Here is a 22,629-nt window from a genome sequence, read left to right on the forward strand (position 1 = left end):
GCACACCTATAATCCCAGAGCTCAGAGGAGACTTGAGACAGGAGGATCACGAGTTCAAAGCCAGCCTCAGCAACAGAAAGGTGCTAAGCAACTCAATGAGACCCTGTCTATAAATACAATATAAAATAGGGCTGGGATGTGGTTCAGTGGTTGAGTACCCTAGCAAATTAAAACAAACAAACAAACAAACAAACTAATTTCTCATTTGACCTTCTGTCCAAGTAGCACGTACAGACATCTCTGTAGTATCTCTGAAGTGATGATCTTGAAATTCTAGCCAGAAACCCAGCTCCATTTCTTCAGTTTGAACTTTCCATGAAGGCAGATTACCACCTACACTCACCATTCAAACTACATTTTTCAGAAGACAGGCCTCTTAAGAATTTCCTTATACATAGCACTCATGAGGTAAAGATGTCATACCACATTCAGAGCAGAGAAACCAAGCTTAGTTTTGATTTCTAGTTACATTTAGAACTAACTAAATTAATGAGTTAAATTTGTGTCCAGTTGACTACATTTGGTAAGAACACATCTTGGTGGGGAATGATGGTGCACGCCTGTTGGAGGCTGAGACAGCAGAATCGTGAGTTCAAAGCCAGCCTCAGCAACTCAGCAAGGCCCTAAGCAACTCAGTGATACCCTGTATCTAAATAAAATATTAAAAAGGGCTGGGGATGTGGCTCAGTGGTTAAGTGCCCCTCAGTTCAATCCCTGGTACAATAATAATATAAATCCACATCTTAGGTACAATTCCAATCTCACCTAACCCTCACACCCAACCAGAATCTACACCATTCCAGAAAATTCCAACCCTTATGCTTCTACTTGACATGTTATGTTTACAAACATCAGGCTCTGGGTTTTTTTTTTTTTTGGGTACCAGGGATTGAACTCGGGGGTACTCGACCACTAAGCCACATCCCAGCCCTATTTTGTGTTTTACTTAGAGACAGGGTCTCACTGAGTTGCTTAGCACCTCGCCATTGCTGAGGCTGGCTTTGAACTCAAGATCCTCCTGTCTCAGCCTCCCAAACTGCTGGGATTATGGGCAAGTGACACTGTGCCCAGCTGTCTCCTGGTTCTTGACTGAAATCTAGGAAAGGGAAGAAGGCAACAAATGCCCAGGTGTTCACAGTTGAACCAAAAGCTGGCTGGCCCAAGATCCATTTAGATCTTGGTGTCCAGATGACCCTGAAGTTTGCTCACATTGGCTGTGAATTTAAATTAAAACCTTAAACAAGGGACAAGTGTTCTCTCTTTCACCCAATCTGTAGCTCACCCAAATACCTCTAAAATGTTACATGGGAAAATAAGGTTATACTATTATACTTAAGAGTATAATTACAAGTGTATTAAATATAAAAGGAACAGGCCAGGCACAGTAGTGCTTACCTCTAAGCCCAACTGCTTTGAAGGCTAAGACAGGAGGATCATCAAATTTAAAGCCAGCCTGGGTGACTTAGGGAGACCCTGTCTCAAAATTTTAAAAAGATGGGGATATAGCTCAGTGGTAGAGAACCTGCCTAGCATCCTAGCATGTGAGGCCCCAGGGTTTCATTGGCATTGGTGAGGAGGGAGGGGAATAGAAGAGGAAAGAAACACAAACAAAGCCACCTGTTGAAACTACCCAGCAAGAAAAATATGCCAAACCCCCAGTTACTGCAGATTAGAAGCTTACCAGAATTGCAGAACAAGGTTGTTATCTGTTTCCTTGTTTTCTATGAGGAAACTTTCTTTCCTCCCTCACAACATTCCCAACAATTAGGTAGCTTTCAGCTTCTGCCTGAGCTGACAAGGGGAAGTCTCACTCTTAACCATTCCAATGTCTGGATCCAAACCTGTCTCAGACTTTTAATAATGGGTACTCAGCCAGGCACAATGGAACACACCTGAAATCCCAGCAGCTTGAGAGGTGAAGGAGGAGGATCACAAGTTCAAAGCCAACTAATTAACTTAGAGAGGCCCTAAGCAATTTAGTGAGACCCTGTCTCAAAGAGAAAAAAGGAGCTGTGGATGTATGCTTAAGTATCCCTGGGTTCAATCCCTGGTTACAAAAAGGAAAGAAAAAAAAATGAAAAAGAAAAATACCGATCTGATCTCGTTGGGCTTTAAAAAAAAATTATACACATATTTTAATTGTAATTGAACACAATACCTTTATTTTTATGTGGTACTGAGGATCGAACCCAGGGCCTTACACGTAGTAGGTGAGCACTCTACCACTGAGCCACAACCCCAGCCGCTGATCTTGGTTTTAACTCTTATGACAAAAGATAATCAAGCCACTCTTCCTCCATGCAATATTAGTATTGTTGATGTGCTTCTTCCTGTCTAGAATAGAAGACAGGCCTCTTAAGAATTTCCCTATACATAGCACTCATGAGGTAAAGATGTCATACCACAATTCAGAGCAGAGAAACCAAGCTTAGTTTTGATTTCTAATTACATTTAGAATTAACTAGGGGGGCTGGGGATGTGGCTCAAGCGGTCACGCGCTCGCCTGGCATGCGTGTGGCCCAGGTTCAATCCTCAGCACCACATACAAAACAAAGATGTGTCCGCGGATAACTAAAAAAAAATAAATATTAAAAATTCTCTTTCTCTCTCACTCTCTCTCTATAAAAAAAAAAAAAAAGAACTAACTAAATTTAACTAGTTAAATTTGTGTCCAGTTGACTACATTTGATAAGAACACATCTTGATGGGGATGAGTTACTTTACAACAAAATCTTCTTTGGATGTTGGTGCTCTGGGTTACCCTTAGATCAGGAACTGTTTTCTCAGTTCTGGCTCATACTGAGTTAAAAGCTGATTTAAATTTATCCTTGTTAGATGAAATCTTAGTTATTCTCCTAATTCTGGGTCATATGTAAATCTTCTAAACAACAGGTTTTTTTCAGCCAGGGACCTTAGCGCACCTGTAATCAAAGCAACTCAGGAGGCAGAGGCCAGAAAGTCAAAAGTTTGAGGCCAGACTCAGCAACTTAGTGACACCTGGTTTGAAAAAAAAAAAAGGCCAGGGAATGTAGCTGGGTGGCAGAAAGCCCTGGGTTCAATCCCAGTACAACCACAACAGCAGGAAAAAACAAAACAAAACAGAGTTAAGAACAGTTCACTTTGTTATGCAGTGTTAAACCTTAGAAAGAAAAAAGGACTATATCAATTTAAGGTAACAATTCTTGTTGTAAACCAAGGCACTACAATAACATTACTTTCATGTGTCAGCAATAAAGTTAACAAACCAGCAATGATTTTTCATTTAATTCTCTTCCAACTCTACAAACGTAATTCTGCTTTCACCTTCATCACACTTTCATAAGGTTTTAACAGGGGATATACCTCCTCTTCTAAGAATCTCTGTACCTGCCAAAGAGGAAAGCAAAAATACAAAATAAAATGTTCAGAAAATATTAGCATCAGTTGATATCACTAAGATCTAATTTAATAAGGCTTTATTCCAACACTGAGCATCTGTTTTCCTCAAATGCCTATCAAAAATCTCTCCCTAGCTGGACACAGTGGCACACGCCTGTAACTCCAGCAGCTTGGGAGGCTGAGACAGGAGGATCTCGAGTTCAAAGCCGGCCTCAGCAATGGTGAGGCACTAGGGTCAATGAGACCTTGTCTCTAAATAAAATACAAAATAGGGCTGGGGATGTGGCTCAGTAGTCGAGTGCCCCTGAGTTCAATCCCCAGTATCCACCCCTCCCCCCCAAAAAAAACCCTCTCCCTAGCCAGAGGCAATTCAATCCACAATGCCCACATAGACCACCTTCCCACAGCCCAGCCCAACCTATGTTCCGTCAGATGGCCTCACCATTTCCACCCAGCTGCCATGAGGGTATTCTTGGTTCCTCCTCCTCCCCTGCCCCGCTTGACCAGCTTCCAAGTGATGAACCTCCTCTTCACCCCCTTGTCTGTGTCTACTACAGATAAAACTAGTCTTTTCCCAAAGGCTAAGAGAAAATGACATAACATTTTATTAAGTACTTACCTTACACTAAGCACTACGCATTTCAACCCTTACAATACCACTGTGAGATGAAAAGAATACCAAGAAATCCAGAGGGGAGAGATACTTAAGGCAACTCAAAACAGCCAAATCTTTTAAACAGCTTTTGCCACCAACGTATTCTGATTTCTAACTAGCCTCCTAGTTAAAAGAGCACCAACATGAGTAACCTCTGTTCTTCAATTCAACAGGGTAAAGAGGGGAAGACTCCTCAGCCTTCTGATGGATGCTTACCTGCTGGGGGGCACGACCAATGAAAGAAGAAGGATCCAGTAAATGCTGCAACTGGGAATGAATAGGACTGAAGTAGGCATCAGACTGGATTCGTTCTATGAGGTCATTGTCATCTCCTTCCTGCTTAACAACAGCAGCTGCTTGCTGGGAAAGCACTCTAATTTTCTCATGGCAATCCTAATGGGAAAAAAAAAAGTGGTAGTGTTAGTTCACTAATAACTGTTTGAACACACTTGAAAAGTCATTAGACACTTCACTACAAAATTGCTCCAGGCGGAGATGGTGCCCTCAGTCTGTACATATCTCAACTCTGACCACATCTTAGGAAGATCTTGAGACGGATGATCCTCTTCTCAAAACCCTCATGAAATTTTTGCTCTTGCTTCCTGCTCACTTCCTACGGAAACTCAGACCTAATTCCTTCACTAAGGTTGATCTTTTTCTACAAAAAAATTTCAGTACTATGGACTGAACTTTACGGGTGTTTATAGCTGAGCTATATCCCCAGCCTTTCTAAATTTTTTGAGATATATCTTGTTAAATTGCTGAGGCTGGCATTGAACTTGCAATCCTCCTACCTCAGCCTCCTGAGCCACTGGGATTATAGGAATGTACCACCATACCAGGCAAGAGATTTTTTTTTTTTTTTTTGGTGCTTCTGGGGATTGAACCCAGGACCTCACATATGCTAGGCAAGCACTATACCACTGAGCCACATTCATTTTTTAATAAAAATCTCTTTCCAAAGATGGCAGAATATAGTCACTGTGCCAGGAACGATGGATGGTACACTCCTATAACCCCAATGACTTGGGAGGCTGAGGCAGGAGGAGCATAGGTTCAAGTCCAGCCCCAGCAACTTAGTAAGTTCTAAATCAACTTACATCCTGTCTAAAAATAAAAAAAAATAAAAAGGGCTGGAGATGTAGCTCAGTGATAATGTGCCCGTGGATTCAATTCCCAATACCAAAAAAAAAAAAAAAAAAAAGAAAGAAAGGAAGGAAGGAAGGACTAATGAACAAATGAATGAATATAGTCACTGTTCTGTTCTATGCCAATACTATGACAGAAGGTCATGAAAGAAAAGCCTTCCTTCAACAGTTTTTCTAGGGGAAGACAGCAAAACTCTCAATTTTTCCAAGAGCATGAGGGGCTGCACACCTGGCGGCTAACCCCAGCTTTGACCATGGCCATGATGATGTTCTCTGTAGCCATGAAAGGCAGTTCCTGCCTAATGCGCCGTTCAATGACCTAGAAGAAAAGAAAAGGTGAATGAGCAAGACAGACACCTCAAGAAGGTATATACATAGAAAGATACCAACTTCATCAAGTAAAATACAAAGCAGGGACATGGACTACCATTAGTTACAGATGGAGAGAAATGAGTTATTTTATTCTGAACTGTATTGTTTACTTTTTTTTTTTTTTAAAAAAAAACTCCCTTCCACCCCCACCAAATCCAGAGATCGACTGATTTCAGTACTGGGGACTGAACCCAGAAATCATCTACTACTGAACTACAACCCCAGCCCTTTTATTTTTGAGACAGCGTCTCACTAAATTGCACAGGCTGGACTGGAACTTGATATTCTCCTGCCTCAGCCTCCTGAGCAACTGGAATTACATGCATGCACCACTACACCCAGTTACTTTGATTTTAAAAATCAAAGTAAACTTAATTTTCAGAAGCTGCTTCATAGGAACAGCTCCTAAAACCTCAAACTTGATAATTCAGTGCTCCACTCTAAGAACTTGAGTATAAGATTGAAATGTAAGCCAGGTGCAATGGTGCATACCCATAATCCCAGAGGCTCTGGAGGATAAGGCAAGAGGACCACGAATTGAAAGCTAGCCTCAGAAGCAACTTAGTGAGGCCTTAGGCAACTCAGTGAGACCCTGGCTCAAAATCAAAACAGGCTGAAGATATGGCTCAGGGGTTAAATGCCCCTGGTACAAAAAACAAAACAAAACATCAACAACAAAAAAACAGATCCAGGGGCTGGAGATGTGGCTCAAGCGGTAGCACGCTCGCCTGGCATGCGTGCGGCCCGGGTTCGATCCTCAGCACCACATACAAACAAAGATGTTGTGTCCGCCAATAACTAAAAACAAAAATAAATATTAAAAAATTCTCTTAAAAAAAAAAACAGATCCAGGTAAGAGAGACACCCTATGGAGGAGAATACAACACTCACCCCAAACACACACTCCAGAGAACTCTCCTTCCCACATTCCAACCCCCCTAATACTTTACTTTTAATCCAGGCATCTTACTTTGGGGTACACCACCAGTCCTTCAGAAATGTTTTGTAATGTGTTCAATATAGTATCTGCCGTAAGAAATGCCTCAGCCAAACAGATTCGTCTACAAAGCAAACAGCCATTCAGTTATCCCTACAAACAGATTCAATATCTTGGGCATGTCCCAAAGAGGTGCCCACTGGCTTTTCATGCTGTATGTACTGTTCAGGCAGTTTTCTTCATCAGTCTGTGACTTCCCCCACCCCATGTCCCCATGACCCTCAAAACTACCACATCTAGTCCAGACCACTCACCCCAGTGCCGGACCTTATCTGAGAGATTCCCCTGGCTGATCCACAGGTACCTCAAACCCCAGCTTCAGCTTCCTCCTCATTGCCCCCTCCCTACTGCAAACCTGCTGTCTCCCTTGGAGCTCCTCCTGCAGTAAATGCCACTGTCATCCCAATCATCAAGTTCTTTATATTAACCCCAATCAAACACCAAGGCTAATCACTCTGCCTTTTTGCAGGGGGGGGGGGGTTTGGGGGGGTATCGGATACTGGAGATTGAACCCTGGAACACTCTTAACACTGAACCATAACCCCAGTCCTTTTTATTTTAGTTTCAAGACAGGGTCTCACTAGGTACTAAGAATCTTGCTAGTTGGTGAGACAGGCCTCAAATTTGAGTTCCTCCTGGCTCAGCCTCCTAAGCTGCTGGGATTTCCACCATGCTTGGCTCGAATTCTTTGTGAGGTCCAATGATCCTCCCTCAGCCTCCTAAGCACGTGGGACTATAGGAATGTGCCACTGCACCCAGCTGCCTGACTCTGCCACCTCCTTTCTTTCCATTTACATAGCCACTGTGCCAAGGTGAGCTTGGAATTTTAAAGCAGCCTTCTAACTTGTTCTGACAGGATCTGACTGATTCTACTATTTGTGCCAAGGTGTCTTAGCAGGCAAATCAGATTAGGTCACCACCTGCTAAAAATTACAGTTGACCTCTGTAACCAAGCATGCAGCACCCATGGATTCAGCCAACTTTGGATGGAAAATATTCAAAAAAGAAAAAAAAGGCATCAGTATGAACACACATATTTTTTTTCTTGATATTAATCCCTAAATAATGCAGTATAACAAATACTTACATAGCACTTACACTATATTAGGTATTATAAGCAATCTAGAGATGATTTAAAGTATCTGTATAGGTTCCATGCAAATACTACCCCATGTTATATGAGGGACTGGAGCTTCTGGGGTTTCTATGAAGGGCCCTGAAAATAATCCCCTCAGATTGCAAAGGACAAATTTATAAAAGGCTAACTTCTGAAGGGAGTTCACATGAGCTAGTTTTAACTACAACATTCTTTTCCACTCAAGAAATCCCAATATTATGCAAACAACAAGAGTACTGAGTGAATCTGCTTTGGATGCATACTAGAAAACCATGTTCATATTGGTACCTTATAGGTATTTATAAACTCCTTCTGACCCATCATATGACTAATAAAAATGTTGTTATGATTTTAGATTCTAACACTCATTAACCATTATCTGCTATTAGTTCACAGAGCCTATGAGGCCCTCCATAAACTGGCTACTGTCTGTAATCCTGTCCTGCATCCTACCACATTTGACTTCAATCCTCAGTGCTACCCAGCTATTAGTAACTTAAGGTGTTCTTTCTCCTGCCTTTAGCCTTTAAACATGATTCTTATCTTGTCTTAAATGTTTGAAGCCAGCCAGGTGCAGAAGTGCACAACTGTAATCGTAGTGAGCCAAGAGGCTAAGGCAGGAGGATCACAAGTTTGAGGCCAGCCTCAGCAACTTAGTGAGACCTTCTCTTAAAAAAAAAAGAAGGGGGGATTTGGGGGTTCAGATGGGGCTCAGTGGTAAAATGCCCAAGTTCAATCACTAGTGTCTCCACCCCCCACCGCCCTCAAAGAAAAGTCTGAAACTTTTCCTTGTTCTGCCAACACTATTCCCTCCTCTTTCCTCCAAAAGTACCCTGTATACATTAAATCATTAACACCACATTATTTTTGGCTTTGAGATAGGGTGTCTACCTGTTGTCCAGGCTGGCCTCAAATTCCTAAGCAATCCTCAGCCTCCTGAGTAGCCAGGACTACAGGCATCCACCACCATACCCAGCTCACATTGTTCTTTGTTTTTTTTCTTCACTGCAGTCCTGCAGATGGACTGAGCCTTGTGCATGCTAGGCAAATGCTTTATCTCTAAGCCACACCCTTAGCCCTCGCTAGGAGATTTCAGAGGTGCTCAAATATGTCCTTTTTAGTTTATTTTTTAGTAATGCAGATTTAGCCCAGAGTTTCATACATGCTAGGCAAGTGTTCTACCACTGAGCTACGTCCCAAGTCTAACTGATAATGAGATAGGTCTCCCTAAATTGCCCAGCCTGGCCTTAAACTTGTGATCTTCCTGCCTGAGCCTCCTGAGTAGCTTGGATAATAGATGTGCCACCATGCCAAACTCAAATATTTATCCTTTTGCTTACAGGCTCATTCTTTTGTCCTATTCACAACACACTATAACATCCCTGTCACTGACCGGTTGGCACTATCATCCAGTGTGCGTTCAAACCACTGCACAGAAGCTGTCTGCAGTGGATCCATGAGAAGGGTCATCAGGTGACGGGCAAGGCTGCAGCAACGTTCTGAGCGCATGGGGTTCCTCTTGTATGGCATCGCACTCGAGCCTGTCCATGTAAGACAACAAGATGCAAAGGCAGAAAGACTTCAGAGGACAGGGTGCCTGCCTCTGGGTGAGCTCTTAGCACATGTTCATATGCCTCTGCAGCAGCTGTGATGCTCCCAGGTCTCCACCTAACACTCACCAATCTGCTGTTTTTCAAACGGCTCCTCCATCTCCTTGAGATTTGCCAGGAGGCGTATATCAGTGCAAATCTGGAGGAAAGCAGAGGAACAGGCATCATTTCACATGTTCGGTACACAGGACAGTAAGGTAGGAGGTGGGATGAGTCTGGAGAGGTGAGCTCTTTATGTGTGCCAATGCTGAACTGAATGCCACGCCCTACCCAACAGCTCCTGGGAGCATCTCACTCAGGCTTGTTGGAATGACAAGTTAAAGGAGCAGGGAATGCTGTTGTGAAGCACTACTTAAGACATCTTGGAATGGCAATGGCAAGATTAATCTTAACACAAACCTCAAAGAGATGGACATTTTACAATCCTTGCAATAAGTGCTTTTTCTTTTTTATGGTACTGAGCCCAGGGATTCCCTACCATTGAGCTACATTCCTGGCCCTTTTTATTTTTTGATATTAGGTCTTAATAAGTTACTAAGGCTAGTCTTGAATTTGCAATCCTCCTGAGTAGTTTTCAGGCATGTGCCACCATGTCCAGTACTGAAGTCACTCTAAAGAGAATGCTGACACTACTCTTTCCCTTTGACACCCCTTAATATAAGGGCTCCGTTTACAGGTCCCAAATTATTAAAATTGAAGTATGATTGAGAGGCAGGATTGGGTGAAAGTCTGAAGATGATTCAGTCTGCTAAGGTGTCCAAAGCTCCCATTTCATGGTAAATCTCACCTTGTGCACTGATGCTCCCAAGCTAGCCAGCACAGACAACACCTCAATGTCTACTTTTCGTGTGTATGTCTGCCCTGTGATGATAAAAGCCCTAGATATAAATAGAAAACAGATTTGTTATAACCTCAAAACATGACTCTTCAACAAACAAAAGCAGATACTAGGCAACATGGAGATACCACGTAGTGTGCTCAGTCCCACTGAACCCAGAGGACCTGACCAGTAAACCAGTAAACTGCTCCTGAACAAACTGTTGTTTCACCCTTTTTACTAGTCCTTAGGAAGCTGTCCTTACCCAATGAAGAATGTGACCTAGTGTGCCCATATTCTGCCAAAGCTTGAAGGAAATATCTGGCAGAAGCAGCCATGGAGCCTACTAGACCTCAGTTGAAATGGTCAGGTTTAGACTAACCCATTGAAGTCCCCAGGAAAGAAACAAAGAAGAGAAGGCTATTCTGAAGAATTCAGAAATAAATAGTTTCCTTTTTTCTTGCAAATTGAAAGAAAAGAGAATCCAGGACAGCAGGTATAATTCAGCAGAGCACATGTGTAGCATGAATGTGGCCTTAAGTTTACTTCTCTATACTGCAAAGAAAAACATTAAAAAATAATTCAGGTCATAAGAAAATAAAACCCAGGTCAGAGATTGAAGAAAATGGGTAGAACTAAGAGAAAAAAGGCCAGAAAAGTAACTATCAAATTATTAGTAAAATGAATACAGGCCTGTTATCAACTTATCTGAGAGGCCGACACTTTCCCCACATACCTACCTCTTAAACCCTGCCTTTTCTGTCACCATCTTGTCCAGCTGCTCCACCTTGGAGAGAAAAGACACATCCCAATAGAAACTCAGGAGTCCAGTGTGAGTGTACATCAACAATCCATCCTGCCTTGGCCTTTGGACTTCCTTACAGACTATTCTGGGATCAATCTCCATCCATTCTGGAGGCCAGCCTTATTTCTTGGGCTGTCACTAACAAGTCTATGCATTTCCCAGGTCACTTTCAGAATACCTTTTGGTGATCTCCCTCGAAGAGCTGCAAGAAGCTAGCCTGAGTGCCAGTGGTGCCCTTCACTCCACGGAAGCGCAGGTCATCACGGACCCGCTTCAAATTCTGGAGATCCATGCAAAGATCTTGAATCCAAAGACAGCAACGTTTTCCAACTGTGGTCAGTTGGGCAGGCCTGAAAACAACCCAAAGAGAACACATGAAGGTCTCACACCAAAGTCTACCTTGACAAAGACTTCATTTCTTCTTCTAATGAGCCATTATCTCTTTTATTTGGTAGTGGGGATTGAACCCAGGGATGCTTTACCTCTGAGGCACATTGCCAGCCCTTTTTCTTTTTTATTTTGAGATAGGGTCTCACTAAGTTGCTGAGGCTTGCCTCAAACTTGGAAATCTCGTTGTTCAGACCCCAAGCTATTTGAGATTACAGGTGTGCCCAAACATCTCCAGCAGCCATTACCTCTTGGAAGCTGGTTGACAAAAAGTTAAGAGTTGACAAAACCAGTGAAGACAAAACTAGAGCTAAAAGTTTGAGCAAATAATAATTAAGGAGGATCCTGAAGGCTCCCGAGGGCCTCCAGTTATATTGCTATTAGTGTACAAATTCAAAGAAGCCCAGAGAATTTCCAAGTGGCTCTTTCCTAAGGAACTGAATCTGGGCAGTTCCCTTCCAGCTGACAGAGCCAGGGCAAACAATGGACTCTGGAGTTCTAGTCTGCAACACAAAAAGTTTCCCAAAATAACAAGGAAAAAAAATTCCTCTTGCTTGGTAGGGAAAGAAACTAGTCCCTTTACAAGAACTTCAACTTGCAGAGAGTCATTTTGTTTCCAGGGAGTCACTGTGAATATCAAGGAGGGAAGCTGGGACCAGGCAGCAGGACACATCTACTCTATACCTTGGGGGAAGTGAAATGCAGAGCTATGTAACACTAAGGGAAACATTTCACCAAAGTAGTAGGGGACATCCCTGTAGACTAAGTTGCCAGTGGAAGCTTGAGGCCATTCCAGGCAGGTACAGGGAGGAACAAATTAGCAGAATAAAGTCAGGCAGCATGCCTGAAATCCCAGCTACTTAGGAGGCTGAGCAGGATCACCAAGTTTAAGGCCAGCCTTTTGAGACCTGTCTCAAAATAAAAAAGAATGGGGCTGGAGTTGTGGCTCAGTGGTAGAACGCTTGCCTAGCATGTGTGAGGTACTGGGTTTGATCCTCAGCATCACATAAAAATAAATAAATAAAATAAGGATAATATGTCCATCTACAACTAAAAAAATATTTAAAAAATAAATAAATAAAAACAAAAAAGGATGCAGCTTAGTGATACAGCACCTCTGAGCTTAATCCTCAGTATCCACCCCAGACCCCCTCACCCCTAGAGAGAGAATGACACTGGAGAAGGCTACCTTGGATTGGTAGTAAAAGCAGCCTTTGTGAGGGCAAGCATGCTATGGAGAAAGGACTCTTAACATAACAACCAATGGCTTTATTTCTGAAGTCTAAATCAATGTACTCATGGTTTGTTTCTGAACATAAAATATGATCATGCTGCAATATGTCCAAGTTCTAATAGAGATCCTACCCCATTCCAAGTGGAACTTCTGGATACTGACAGCTAGTGACATCAAGGCACAGCACTATTAAGGTCTATAGTAGGCTTCTCACAAGCTACAGCACCCCCAAGTTAATCTCATGGTATTTGTTCTTGTTAACTCCTGCTAATAGATTACTGGTATAAACAAACAAATTAATTTCATAGACTTATTCACAGCAGCATTATTCTACCATTATTCAAGGTAGAAACAAACCAAATACCTATCAACTGATGAGTAGGTAAACAAAATGTGGGCTATCCATGCAATGCAATGTTATTTGGCTAGAAAAAGAAATGAAGTTCTGACACATGCTACAAAATGAATGAAAACTGAAAAAATTAGGCTAAATGAAAGAAGGTAGTCACAAAAGGTAACACATTGTAAATGATTCCACTTATATGAAATGTCTAGAATAGGCAAATCCAAAGTCTCCCTTTTAACTGAAATCCATATACACATAAGAAATCCAATTCCCAAGAAGTAATCTTGTCACTTACTGGAAATGTGTAAAACCTAAGGTAGGCAGATTGGCATGTTCCTTAGCAAAGTCGGCAAGCCGAGAGATCACTCTGGCAAGCTACAAAAGAGACCACGTGGTGGAAAAATGGTGAATTCACGACTTCATCACACAATTAAGAACTACACTTTTAGATGACTTTACATAAAATTAGACCTCCAACTCATGAAAGTTGGCATCCATACTTTTTCATTTTCATAATCTAAAGTGCCCTGATCTGTGATCATAACCATCAGCAATCAAAAAACTGAGTTGAGCCAGGTACAGTGGCGCATGCCTGTAATCCCATCTACCCAGGAGGCTGAAACAAGAGAATTGTAAATTTAAGGCCAGCCTAGGCTTTAGTGAGACTATCTCAAAATAAAAAAATAAAAAGGGCCGAGGCTATAGTTCAATGGTAAAGAGCCCCTGGTTTCAATCTCTAGGACTGCAAACAAAAACCTGGGTTGAAGCCAGGTGTGGCAGTGCACACTTTTGATCCCAGTGACTTAGGAGACTGAGGCAGGAGGATTATAAATTCCAGGCCAGTTTGGGCAACTTAGGAGACCCCCATCTCAAAATAAAATAAAAAATAAAAGGAGTTAGGGATATAGCTCAGCAGTAGAGTGTATGCCTAACATGTGCCAGGCCCTGGGCTCAATCCCAAACACTTAAAAAAACCCCAAACAACAAAATAAGACAAAAAACAAACTGATTACCTAAAAAGTCACAAACTATTTTGTCAACTGTAGAAAAACAGAATAAAATCATGATCCTTACCTATATTCCAGCAACATGCCTCTCCTTACTTCCTTCATTTAAAAGCCTATGCTTTAAAAAGTATTCACTTACATTGTTTTAACTCAAGAGACAATTAGCTCTACACATTCAATATGGGAACATTCACCTGAGAAAATGATGAGATTAGTATTATGTTTTGTAATATAATTTCCCATCTCTTGTCAGAGGGAAATTGAGAGCTGGCAGGAAACATCTGCCCATCTCTTACCTTCGGCAAAAGCAGGTCAAAAGCATTTCTAAGAATAATCAAGTCCTGCAAAGAAAAATACAATGTCGCTTTATCAAACAGTATTATTACCTAACACTTTCTGGCCATCACAGCTGGGTTTCTTAGCTAGCAACTAAATCACCTTTAGCAACCCACTGTATATGCCAGAAGATGCTAACAAAGGTGGATCTTTTCAGATCATTGTTTCAAATGCACAGTAGGACTTCCGGGATTCACTGTAGCAGAAGCTTTATACTTATATGTATGTTGTATCTACAAATGACTAAAAAATGTGCAAGTCAATGTATTTGTATCTATTCAGAGGATTGCCTGAGGCTCTCAGAAACTCCCATATGTTCCCATTCTACTAATATTCTCCTCCTTTTTTCTAACCATAGTTGCTAACAAGGAAAGGCACAGACTAGAACATCAAGATAGAAAACTTAAAGCTGCTCCTGAGGGAGATTAGAGATGTATTTCAGACAACTCCAACACATGCTTATACATGACAATAACTGCTGAGACCAGCTACACACTGGGTATTTTTTTGTGGGTACTGGGGACTAAATCCAGCCTTGACTAGGCTGCACTTCGGCCCTACAATGGGCACATTTTTAAAAAGAATCTTTCCAAGAAGACTGTTTTTCTATTATCTGACCAATTACATAGATGCCTGTAAGTGGGCTGGATGTAACTTAGCAGTAGGGTACTTGCTTAACATGTGAGTTCCTTTCCAGCATGAGGAAGGGTCAAAGTATTGACAGCAATTTAAGTTACTGGCTTCTTCCTCAAATTTCTTTTTCTTTCTTTCTTTTCTTTTTTTTTTTTTTTGTGCTGCTGGCAATCAAACCTAGGGCCCATGCTTGCCAGACAAATGCTCCACCACTGAACCACATCCCCAGCCCACATTTTTTTTGTGTGTTTCTAAGGATTAAACCCAGGGGTACTCTACCACTGAGCCATGTCCCCAGAACTTTTTATTTATTTCTTAAAAATATTATTTAGTGGGGCTGGGGATGTGGCTCAAGCGATAGCGAGCTTGCCTGGCATGCGTGCGGCCCAGGTTTGATCCTCAGCACCACATACAAACAAAGATGTTGTGTCCGCTGAAAACTAAAAAATAAATATTAAAAATTCTCTCTCTTAAAAAAATATATATATTATTTAGTTGTCAGTGGATTTTTTTTTTTTTTTAATTTATATGTGGTGCTGAGGATCAAATCCAGGGCCTCACACATGCCAGGCAAGCACTCTACCACTGAGCCACGCCCCCCTTTTATTCTTTGCTATAGGCACAATTTCATTTGTATAAAATCTCTGTAATGGGCAAAACTATAGAGACTGTTATGGTTTGGATGCGAGGTGTCTCCCAAAAGCTCATGTGTGAGACAATGCAAGAAGGTTTAGAGGATAAATGATTGGGTTATAAGAGCCTTAACCAAATCTGTTAATTAATCCTGATGTGATTAATTGAGTGTAACTGAAAGCAGACAAGGTAGCTGGAGGTGTTAAAGCACTGGGGGGCATGGCTTTGAAATATATTATTTGTATTTGGCAAGTGGAGATCTCTCTCTGCTTCCTGATCATCAAGTGAGCTGCTTCCCTGAGCCACACTCTTCCACCATGATGTCCTGCCTCACCACAAGCCCCAAGGAATGGAGCTTGCTGTCTATGGACTGAGACCTCTGAAACCTTAAGCCTCCAAATAAACTTTTCTTTCTCTACAATTGTGCTGGTAGGGTTTTTTAGTCACAGGAGCAAAAAGCTGAATAAAACAGAAACAGAAGGCAGGTCAGTGGTTTTCTGGGATAGGAGGGAGGAATAGGGACTGACTGCAAACTGGCAGGAAAGAACTCCTGGGAGATGTACTCAGAAACCAGTGTGTGGTGACGGCCGAGCAAATGCATTAATTTATTACCACTCACTGTACATTTAAAATGGTAAACTTCACTGAGTTTTTAAAACTGAGAAAAGTTGTCTAAAAATGGAAATAATAGCATCTATCTCTTATGGTGGTTGTGAAGCATAAATAAATAAAATAAAACCTATAATGTGGTCGGAATAGGGCATGGTACCTAGTGAACTCTCAGGAAAATACTTGCTTTTACTTTTCCATGTTTGATTATAAGATGGCTTTACTAGTTAAGGGTTTCACTTAACAGTTATAGTCCTTTCTTTTCTAAAGCCACAGCAAATTTATAAAAGAAAGAAGAATGCTTTGGAAAATTAAAATCTATACATGCATTGTAAAGACAAAGTCCTAAGTATAAACAACATGGGCTCTTACTGTGTTGTCTCCAACATAGCAGGAGGTGGCACCCAGGTGAATAATGCCTGCAGCTTTTGGACAGCAGTGGCCAAATGTATGTACATGAGCCATAACATCATGTCGCAACTGCTTCTCTTCTTCAGCTGCCATCTTAAAGTCAATGTTGTCCAAGTTTAATTTCATCTCCTGGATTTGTTCATTTGTTATAGGCAAACCCAATGTCTGCAGAAGAGGCAAAATAAAGTCAAACAACCTCAGTGTCACAATTACTTGAAGTGACATTGAAAAAAAAAATGCTAGTGATAACCTACCACCCAATTCTCAAATTAAAATCTGGGGCAACCAACCTAAAAGTAAACAGGGGGAGAGGGGAATGGGGAAGGAGTACTGTGTGAAAGAACTTTGTCAATAAATCAAGGTAAATTATATCCTAACTAAATGCCAATATATAAAACAATCCTGATCTTGACTGTTCCCTCTGTCCCTACACCTCTTCTTGGCTTACTGCCTCCTATGTGCCAGCCTCTGGGCTCAACTGTCATTTACTCAGAGGTCTTCTCTGACTTTACTGTAAAACACCTTTGTGTCACTCTATCTTTTGGCCTGGTTTATTTGTAACAGTTATCACCACATAACATTTTTTACATACTTACTGTCTTCCCAATCTAGAATATATGTATACTCTGTGAGAGGAAAACTTTGTTTTTCTGGGTTTGATTTTTATTTTTATTTTTTTTAAAGACAGGATCTCACTATGTTGCCCAGGCTAGTATTAAACTCCTGGGCTCAAAGGATCCTAATGCTGGAATAGAGGAGTATACCACCATACTGCCCTCAAGTAGAGCTCTGTTTTATTTATTATTTAATCCTTAAGGTTTAAATAAGGATAAGTAAGTGTGGTACATTTACATTTAACCTAGATGGATTAACTCAGAGAAACCAAAATTAAGTATTCTATAAACTTCACCAACAAATTATGTAGAACAAATTCAGTACAGCTGAAAGCAATTCCAGGAGATAGCAATGAGAAAATAAACACATTTACATGTTACATTCATCTATCACTGGAAAAATTAGGCTACCCAAAAAGCAGGGGGCAGAAAAAAAAAAAGAGATAGATTTAAGAAATCCCCCATCCCACCCCGGGGAGGGTAGTAGTGAGGAAAGGTGATCATCCACATTCAGAACCCTGGATTCATAATAATGAAGTTATTCAAATCTCACTTGAAATTTACAAGGCCTGACAGGTGTGGTGGCAGATTCCTATAGCCCCAGCAGTTTGGGAGTCTGAAGCAGGAGGATCACAAACTGGAGACCAGGCTCAGCAATTTAATGAGGCCCTAAGCAACTTAGTGGGATCCTGTCTCAAAATAAAAAAGAAAAAGGACTGGGGATGTGAATCAGTAGGAGAACACCCCTGGGCTCAATCCCAAGTACCAAAAAAGAATTCAGTTCTTAGCCACATTTCAAGAGTTTAGTGACCATATGTAGCAGAACTGCCTGAGACCTAGATCGTCACTAGATTTGACATCTCAGGGTTCCTTTTTAAGTAAAACAGGAGGGAGACACACTATGGACATGTGCTTTCTCTCCCACACTTTTTTTTTTTTTTTTTTTTTTGGGCAGACATTTAAAGACAAGCAATGTATCTTGTCAAAACTTGTACTTTCTTCTCTACTGCAATTTTCTGCATTCCTCTTGGTCATTCATTTCCCAGTGGTTTTTCCTTAGTGTTTTTTCCTCTCAATCACTTAAGTAATGATGTAACTAATGCTGCTAATTTAGTTACTCTAACAAATAATCCAGATCAAAAACTACATGCATTCAGACAATGTGTAGACTAGATAATAAATGGTTTCAAGGACTGCTATCAATCGCAAAAGGACTGCTATCAATCTCATATACAGAATGGAATATCCAACAAGAAGAGTATATACAGTATATCCCAAAGCACAACTCATGATTAAGGTCCTACTGTTTACTATTATCTGAGCCAATAGTTCATAAATCTCTCAATACCTGTATTCCCTCAGACATGAACTGGCTAATAATACTTCCCCTACAAGGTTGTTTTGGGGCTTCATGGGCTACAAAATGTAGTCTTATTTGGGGTTTTTACAGGGAAAACACAAAATTGGAGCAGCGATTGGGACACAGAAGGCACCTCATGAATGTCTGCCATAAGTATATCATTTGATGTTTGAAGCACAGTGATGGGGGCTAGGCAGGGAATCTAGGATCAAAGTTTCCTGTTTGGGGAGTTCCAGGTTCTAAGGTCCTAGGCACTAACCAGACTGTTCCGTTTTTTACTTTGCCCTTTGCGAGGATACTGCAACCTTGCTTGTGGTGGCAGTTTACTCTGAAACTTGAGAAGAAACATTACAGCTCTCTGGATCACTTTCAGTTTCCTTCATCTCTTGTGGGAAGGCCGCTCTGAACTTATTTCTGAAACGCACGGTTTGAGTAGGTGTACATGCTGCCTGAATAAAAGAAACCATAAATCGCATCTAATAAACTCCTACCCGGATCTTCCCTTCTCAGAGGCGAAGCAGAGTCCAGTGAACTGGAAAGAGTGGCCTAGAAAACACAGATTCTAGTGTTGTCGCTTACTTCACAAGCACTATGGAAGATGAAATGGTTTAAACGCTCAGTTCAGGCTCGGGACTTATCCCAGGTCCAAATCCCAGCTCCGCTCTTAATAGCTGGGGGGCCTACTGCAGACCAGGCGAGCTCCAGGTTTGGCTTTTCTCTGGTGCAATTAGCAGACACCTCTACTAAGCTTACAGGGTCTTTTATGGTAGGCAGTGAGTTTCAGCGAGCGCAGTCAGAGGTGGACTGCAGCAGGAATGGCCCAGTAGCATTCCCTGAGAGGACACACTGAATTTCCCATCGCTCTTCTGCGCATCAAACTCCCAGAACTAAGGATGGGAGGCAACAGGTGCAGCTCCGAGGCTTCCCGCCCTTGTCCACGTGGGGCCGCAGTTCCGAGAACAGTGAACACCCGACCTAAAATAGCCGGGCCCTGGCTCGCCGGCCAAGCCCACACTCGGCGCCCCGCCCAGCACGTGCTGGAGTGGAGCCACCTCTGCCCGCCCGGCCCTCAGTCCTGGGACCCTTACCTGCTCGGCCTCTGCCAGCCACAGCCAGAGCTGCCGCCACGTCCGGAATTTGTACCTGTCGCTAAACACAAAGCACATCTCGGGGCTGGCGTAGCGGGAAGCAAGCGGTGAGCGGTAGCTGTCAGGCGCGCCATGGTCGCCTCCCGCCGCCATCCCCAACAAGCGACACCACGAGAGGAGTCAAGACGTGCAGGAGCGGAAGCGGGAGGGCGTGACTTCCTTCACCGGGGTGGGACTTCCTCCGCGTGGTCCCGCCCCCTGGGATTCTGAGCGCTGGGGCCACTGGAGGATTCCAAGGCTTTGGCCACGTAGGGTTGCGGCGTTTTTCTTCGTTTAAGAGAACCGTGAGCCTCTCTGCACCACGACTTTTCCATCCGAAAAAGGCACACTAAGATCTGCTTTTAAGAGTGTGGGTGGAGTCCGCAGTTCAGTGATGCCCGTTATACTCCGAACACCCTACTTCATTCCTGCTGCTTGCAAGGCACCAAGCGCCTTTCCAAGCAGCAACAAAGATGAACGAGGGAACTTTGACATTTGTTGTGTACCAAGTGGGCCCCTTGTGCCAAAATGCGATTAAAAAATGGATTTCTGCCAGATTCCTCATGAGGGAAGTGAAAGAAGCTGAAAGACCGGCTGAGAGTCACCCAGCCAGTAAGCATGGCAGGACCTGAAACCCAGGTCCGCCCCTCTTTGGACCCTGCGCTCACTTATGCCCAGGTCACACCATCCTCCCACCCCCCACCCCCCCCCACCCCCCGGGCTAGAGCACCTTTCTCTTCCAGTCCCAGCAGCTCGCAAAGCTGAGGCTAGAGGCCAGCCTGGACAATTTAGTGGAACACTTTCTCAAAAATCTAAAGGGCTGAGGGTGTAGCTCAGTGGTAAAGTGCCCCCAGGTTCTATCCCTGGTTCTGCTAAAAAAGAAACAAAACAACAACAACAAACAAAAACCCTTGGTCATCCATCAGAGAAGACTACCAGTTACTTGGGCTCACCATCATGGTCTTCTTTTGCCTCTCCTTTTGAGCTGTAGAGAACGAGTTTTGCTGGAGGGAACTTGTGGGGGTGGGGGTGGGGGTGGGGTGGAGTGCTGGAGATTTAACCCAGAGGTGCTCTACCATTTTACTCTTATTTTTATTTTGAGACAGGGTCTTGCTAAACTGCTGAGGCTGGCCTTGAAGTTGAGATCCTCCTGCCTCAGCTTCCCAAATCACTGGGATTACTTGGGCCACCACGTAATAATAATAAAAAGGGCTAGAGATAGAGCTCAGTGAACCCCTGGGGTCAATCTCCAGTAACATTCACACACACAAACACAGAGAAAAAAGGAAAAAGAAACATCATCACTTTAATAGGTAATAATCATGAGTGGTGGGAATATGAGGTCAAGGAGATAATCAAGAGCTTTCTTTTAAAAAAGCAATTTACCCACTGTCCTGCCTGGCTTAAGTCCACAGGATATGTTATGTTCCTCAGCAAACAATGTGTTATCTGCAAGAGAAATGCAGGTCTGAAAGGCTGCTGTCTACTAATGAGAACACAAGTTACAAGGAAGCGGGTAAGGGTAAATTTCATGACCCTTACACAAGATTCCAGAACTGGGAGAGATGTGACAATTAGAACCAGTCAGCATGGGCCAAAGTGATTCAGAGTTGCCTTGGAGCTTTACCATCCATGCCCAGTGGGGATTTGGAAGTCTGACACAATCAAGTAAAAATTGACCTGGATGGAACTGTCTGGAAACTTTCTGGGACCCCTCCCCCCAATAAAACTGTAGACAGGAGGGGTGTGCCCTCTCTTTCCTCTCTTGACAGGATCCACTTCTCCCTTAAATATCCTCTTTCCCCTTCTACCTTTTCTAATAAAATTATGCCTGCTACTCTGTGTGACATGTCTAACATCTTTCTGGCACGATCACAAGAACCAGTAACTGAGGACCCCTTTGGCTCCGTGGCAGGCCCTTGCTCTGTTACAGCTTGCCCTGGTATCTCCTTAATGTAAAGTCCTCTTTTTTTCTGGCTGTTTCCTCTTCAACCATTCCTGGCACTACCCCATATTTGCTGTTACTTGCACTACCCTATATTTGGGCAAGTTACTTAAATCTTTTGGCACTTTGGTCATCTCACCTGCAAAATGTGGCTGATGATCCCAGGAGTGCAGTGAGGTGTGAAGGCAAGAAAAGATGCTGGGTCCCTGGCTCACTCACTGTCTGGGACAATTGGGGCTCAACAAATTCATTCTACTCTCTGCTTTAATCCTTAGCACTTCAATAAAACTTCTGCCCTCTCCCCTTCCTCCAAATCATACTCAGTGATCATCAATAACTTCCTCTAAAAGACAAATCAAAAGGCCTTGTTCCCTAACTTATATATTTATTTGCTTATATTTGCATTAAAAAAGTGTTAATATGGCTGGGGATGGCATGCAGGGCCTGGAATAGAGATGGACAGAAAAAGGGGCAAAACTTCCCAATGTCACCTCTATGTCATTATCATTTTTGCACCACATTTTTCTTTTCCTTTCTTGTATTGGGAATGGAACCCAGGAGCACTTTACTACTGAGCCACATCCCCAGCCAGTGTTATTTTTTCTTTTTCTTTTTTTTTTTAATATCTTTATTTTTAAATTTTTTTTATGTGGTGCTGAGAATCGAATCCAGTGCCTCACGCATACTAGGCAAGCACTCCACCACTTAAGCCACATCCCCAGCACCCCCTCTTTTTTTTTTTTTTTTTTTTTTTTGAGGCAGAGTATTGCTAAATTGCTTAGGGCCTTGCTAATTTGCTGAGACTGGCCTTTGACTTATGATCCTCCTGCCTCAGCCTCTTTGGTGTGCACCACCATGCCAGGCACCAAATAACTTTTATCTTGTTTTCCTGTACACATTCACACCCCCTAGTTGGTTGAAATATTTAGCATTTCAGGTAACCTCTTTTCTCGCTGCTTTGACAGGTGCTGATGCTGCTCCCTTTCCAGCTATTCCTTCTTGGTTATTTCTCTCTCCCTCCAGGAGAAGGAACTGGTGGGAGTTTCCCCCAAGATTTAACTCACCATTCCTCCCTGGGAAACCTCTTG

General features: G+C 42.5%; 1 protein-coding gene across 3 annotated transcripts; it reads right to left on the minus strand.

Moving 5' to 3' along the window:
- Window positions 1-3,109: 3,109 nt before the first annotated feature.
- On the minus strand, window positions 3,110-19,755 carry Adsl (adenylosuccinate lyase). 3 transcript variants are annotated; one of them, XM_026405919.2, is made up of 13 exons: window positions 19,558-19,755; window positions 16,457-16,660; window positions 14,170-14,214; window positions 13,162-13,241; window positions 11,078-11,249; window positions 10,835-10,881; window positions 10,065-10,155; window positions 9,347-9,416; window positions 9,061-9,208; window positions 6,524-6,614; window positions 5,411-5,500; window positions 4,250-4,426; window positions 3,110-3,366 (listed from the first exon to the last, which is right to left on the minus strand). In XM_026405919.2, the coding sequence occupies exons 1-13, from the start codon at window positions 19,708-19,710 to the stop codon at window positions 3,280-3,282; spliced, it is 1,455 nt and encodes a 484-aa protein (XP_026261704.1). In that variant the 5' UTR covers window positions 19,711-19,755; the 3' UTR covers window positions 3,110-3,279. The 3 variants fall into 3 exon arrangements, with proteins under 3 accessions (XP_026261704.1, XP_026261705.1, XP_026261706.1); XM_026405920.2 differs by lacking the exon at window positions 19,558-19,755 and adding an exon at window positions 18,729-18,829; XM_026405921.1 differs by lacking the exons at window positions 3,110-3,366; window positions 6,524-6,614 and having other exon boundaries at window positions 4,256-4,426.
- Between the last annotated feature and the right edge of the window lie 2,874 nt (window positions 19,756-22,629).

This window comes from Urocitellus parryii, chromosome 5 (assembly GCF_045843805.1).
Source record: "Urocitellus parryii isolate mUroPar1 chromosome 5, mUroPar1.hap1, whole genome shotgun sequence".
NCBI classification, from domain to species: domain Eukaryota; kingdom Metazoa; phylum Chordata; class Mammalia; order Rodentia; family Sciuridae; genus Urocitellus; species Urocitellus parryii.

Excerpts from the sequence above, each read along its gene's own strand:
- Adsl (XM_026405919.2), bottom strand. The coding sequence starts at position 19,710 with ATGGCGGCGGGAGGCGACCATGGCGCGCCTGACAGCTACCGCTCACCG. Across the intron at positions 10,882-11,077 it reads TCGAGGGAGATCACCAAAAG|GTGGAGCAGCTGGACAAGAT; the intron begins GTATTCTGAAAG and ends TTTCTCTCCAAG. Across the intron at positions 10,156-10,834 it reads GAAAAGGCAGGGTTTAAGAG|GGCTTTTATCATCACAGGGC; the intron begins GTAGGTATGTGG and ends ATTTATATCTAG.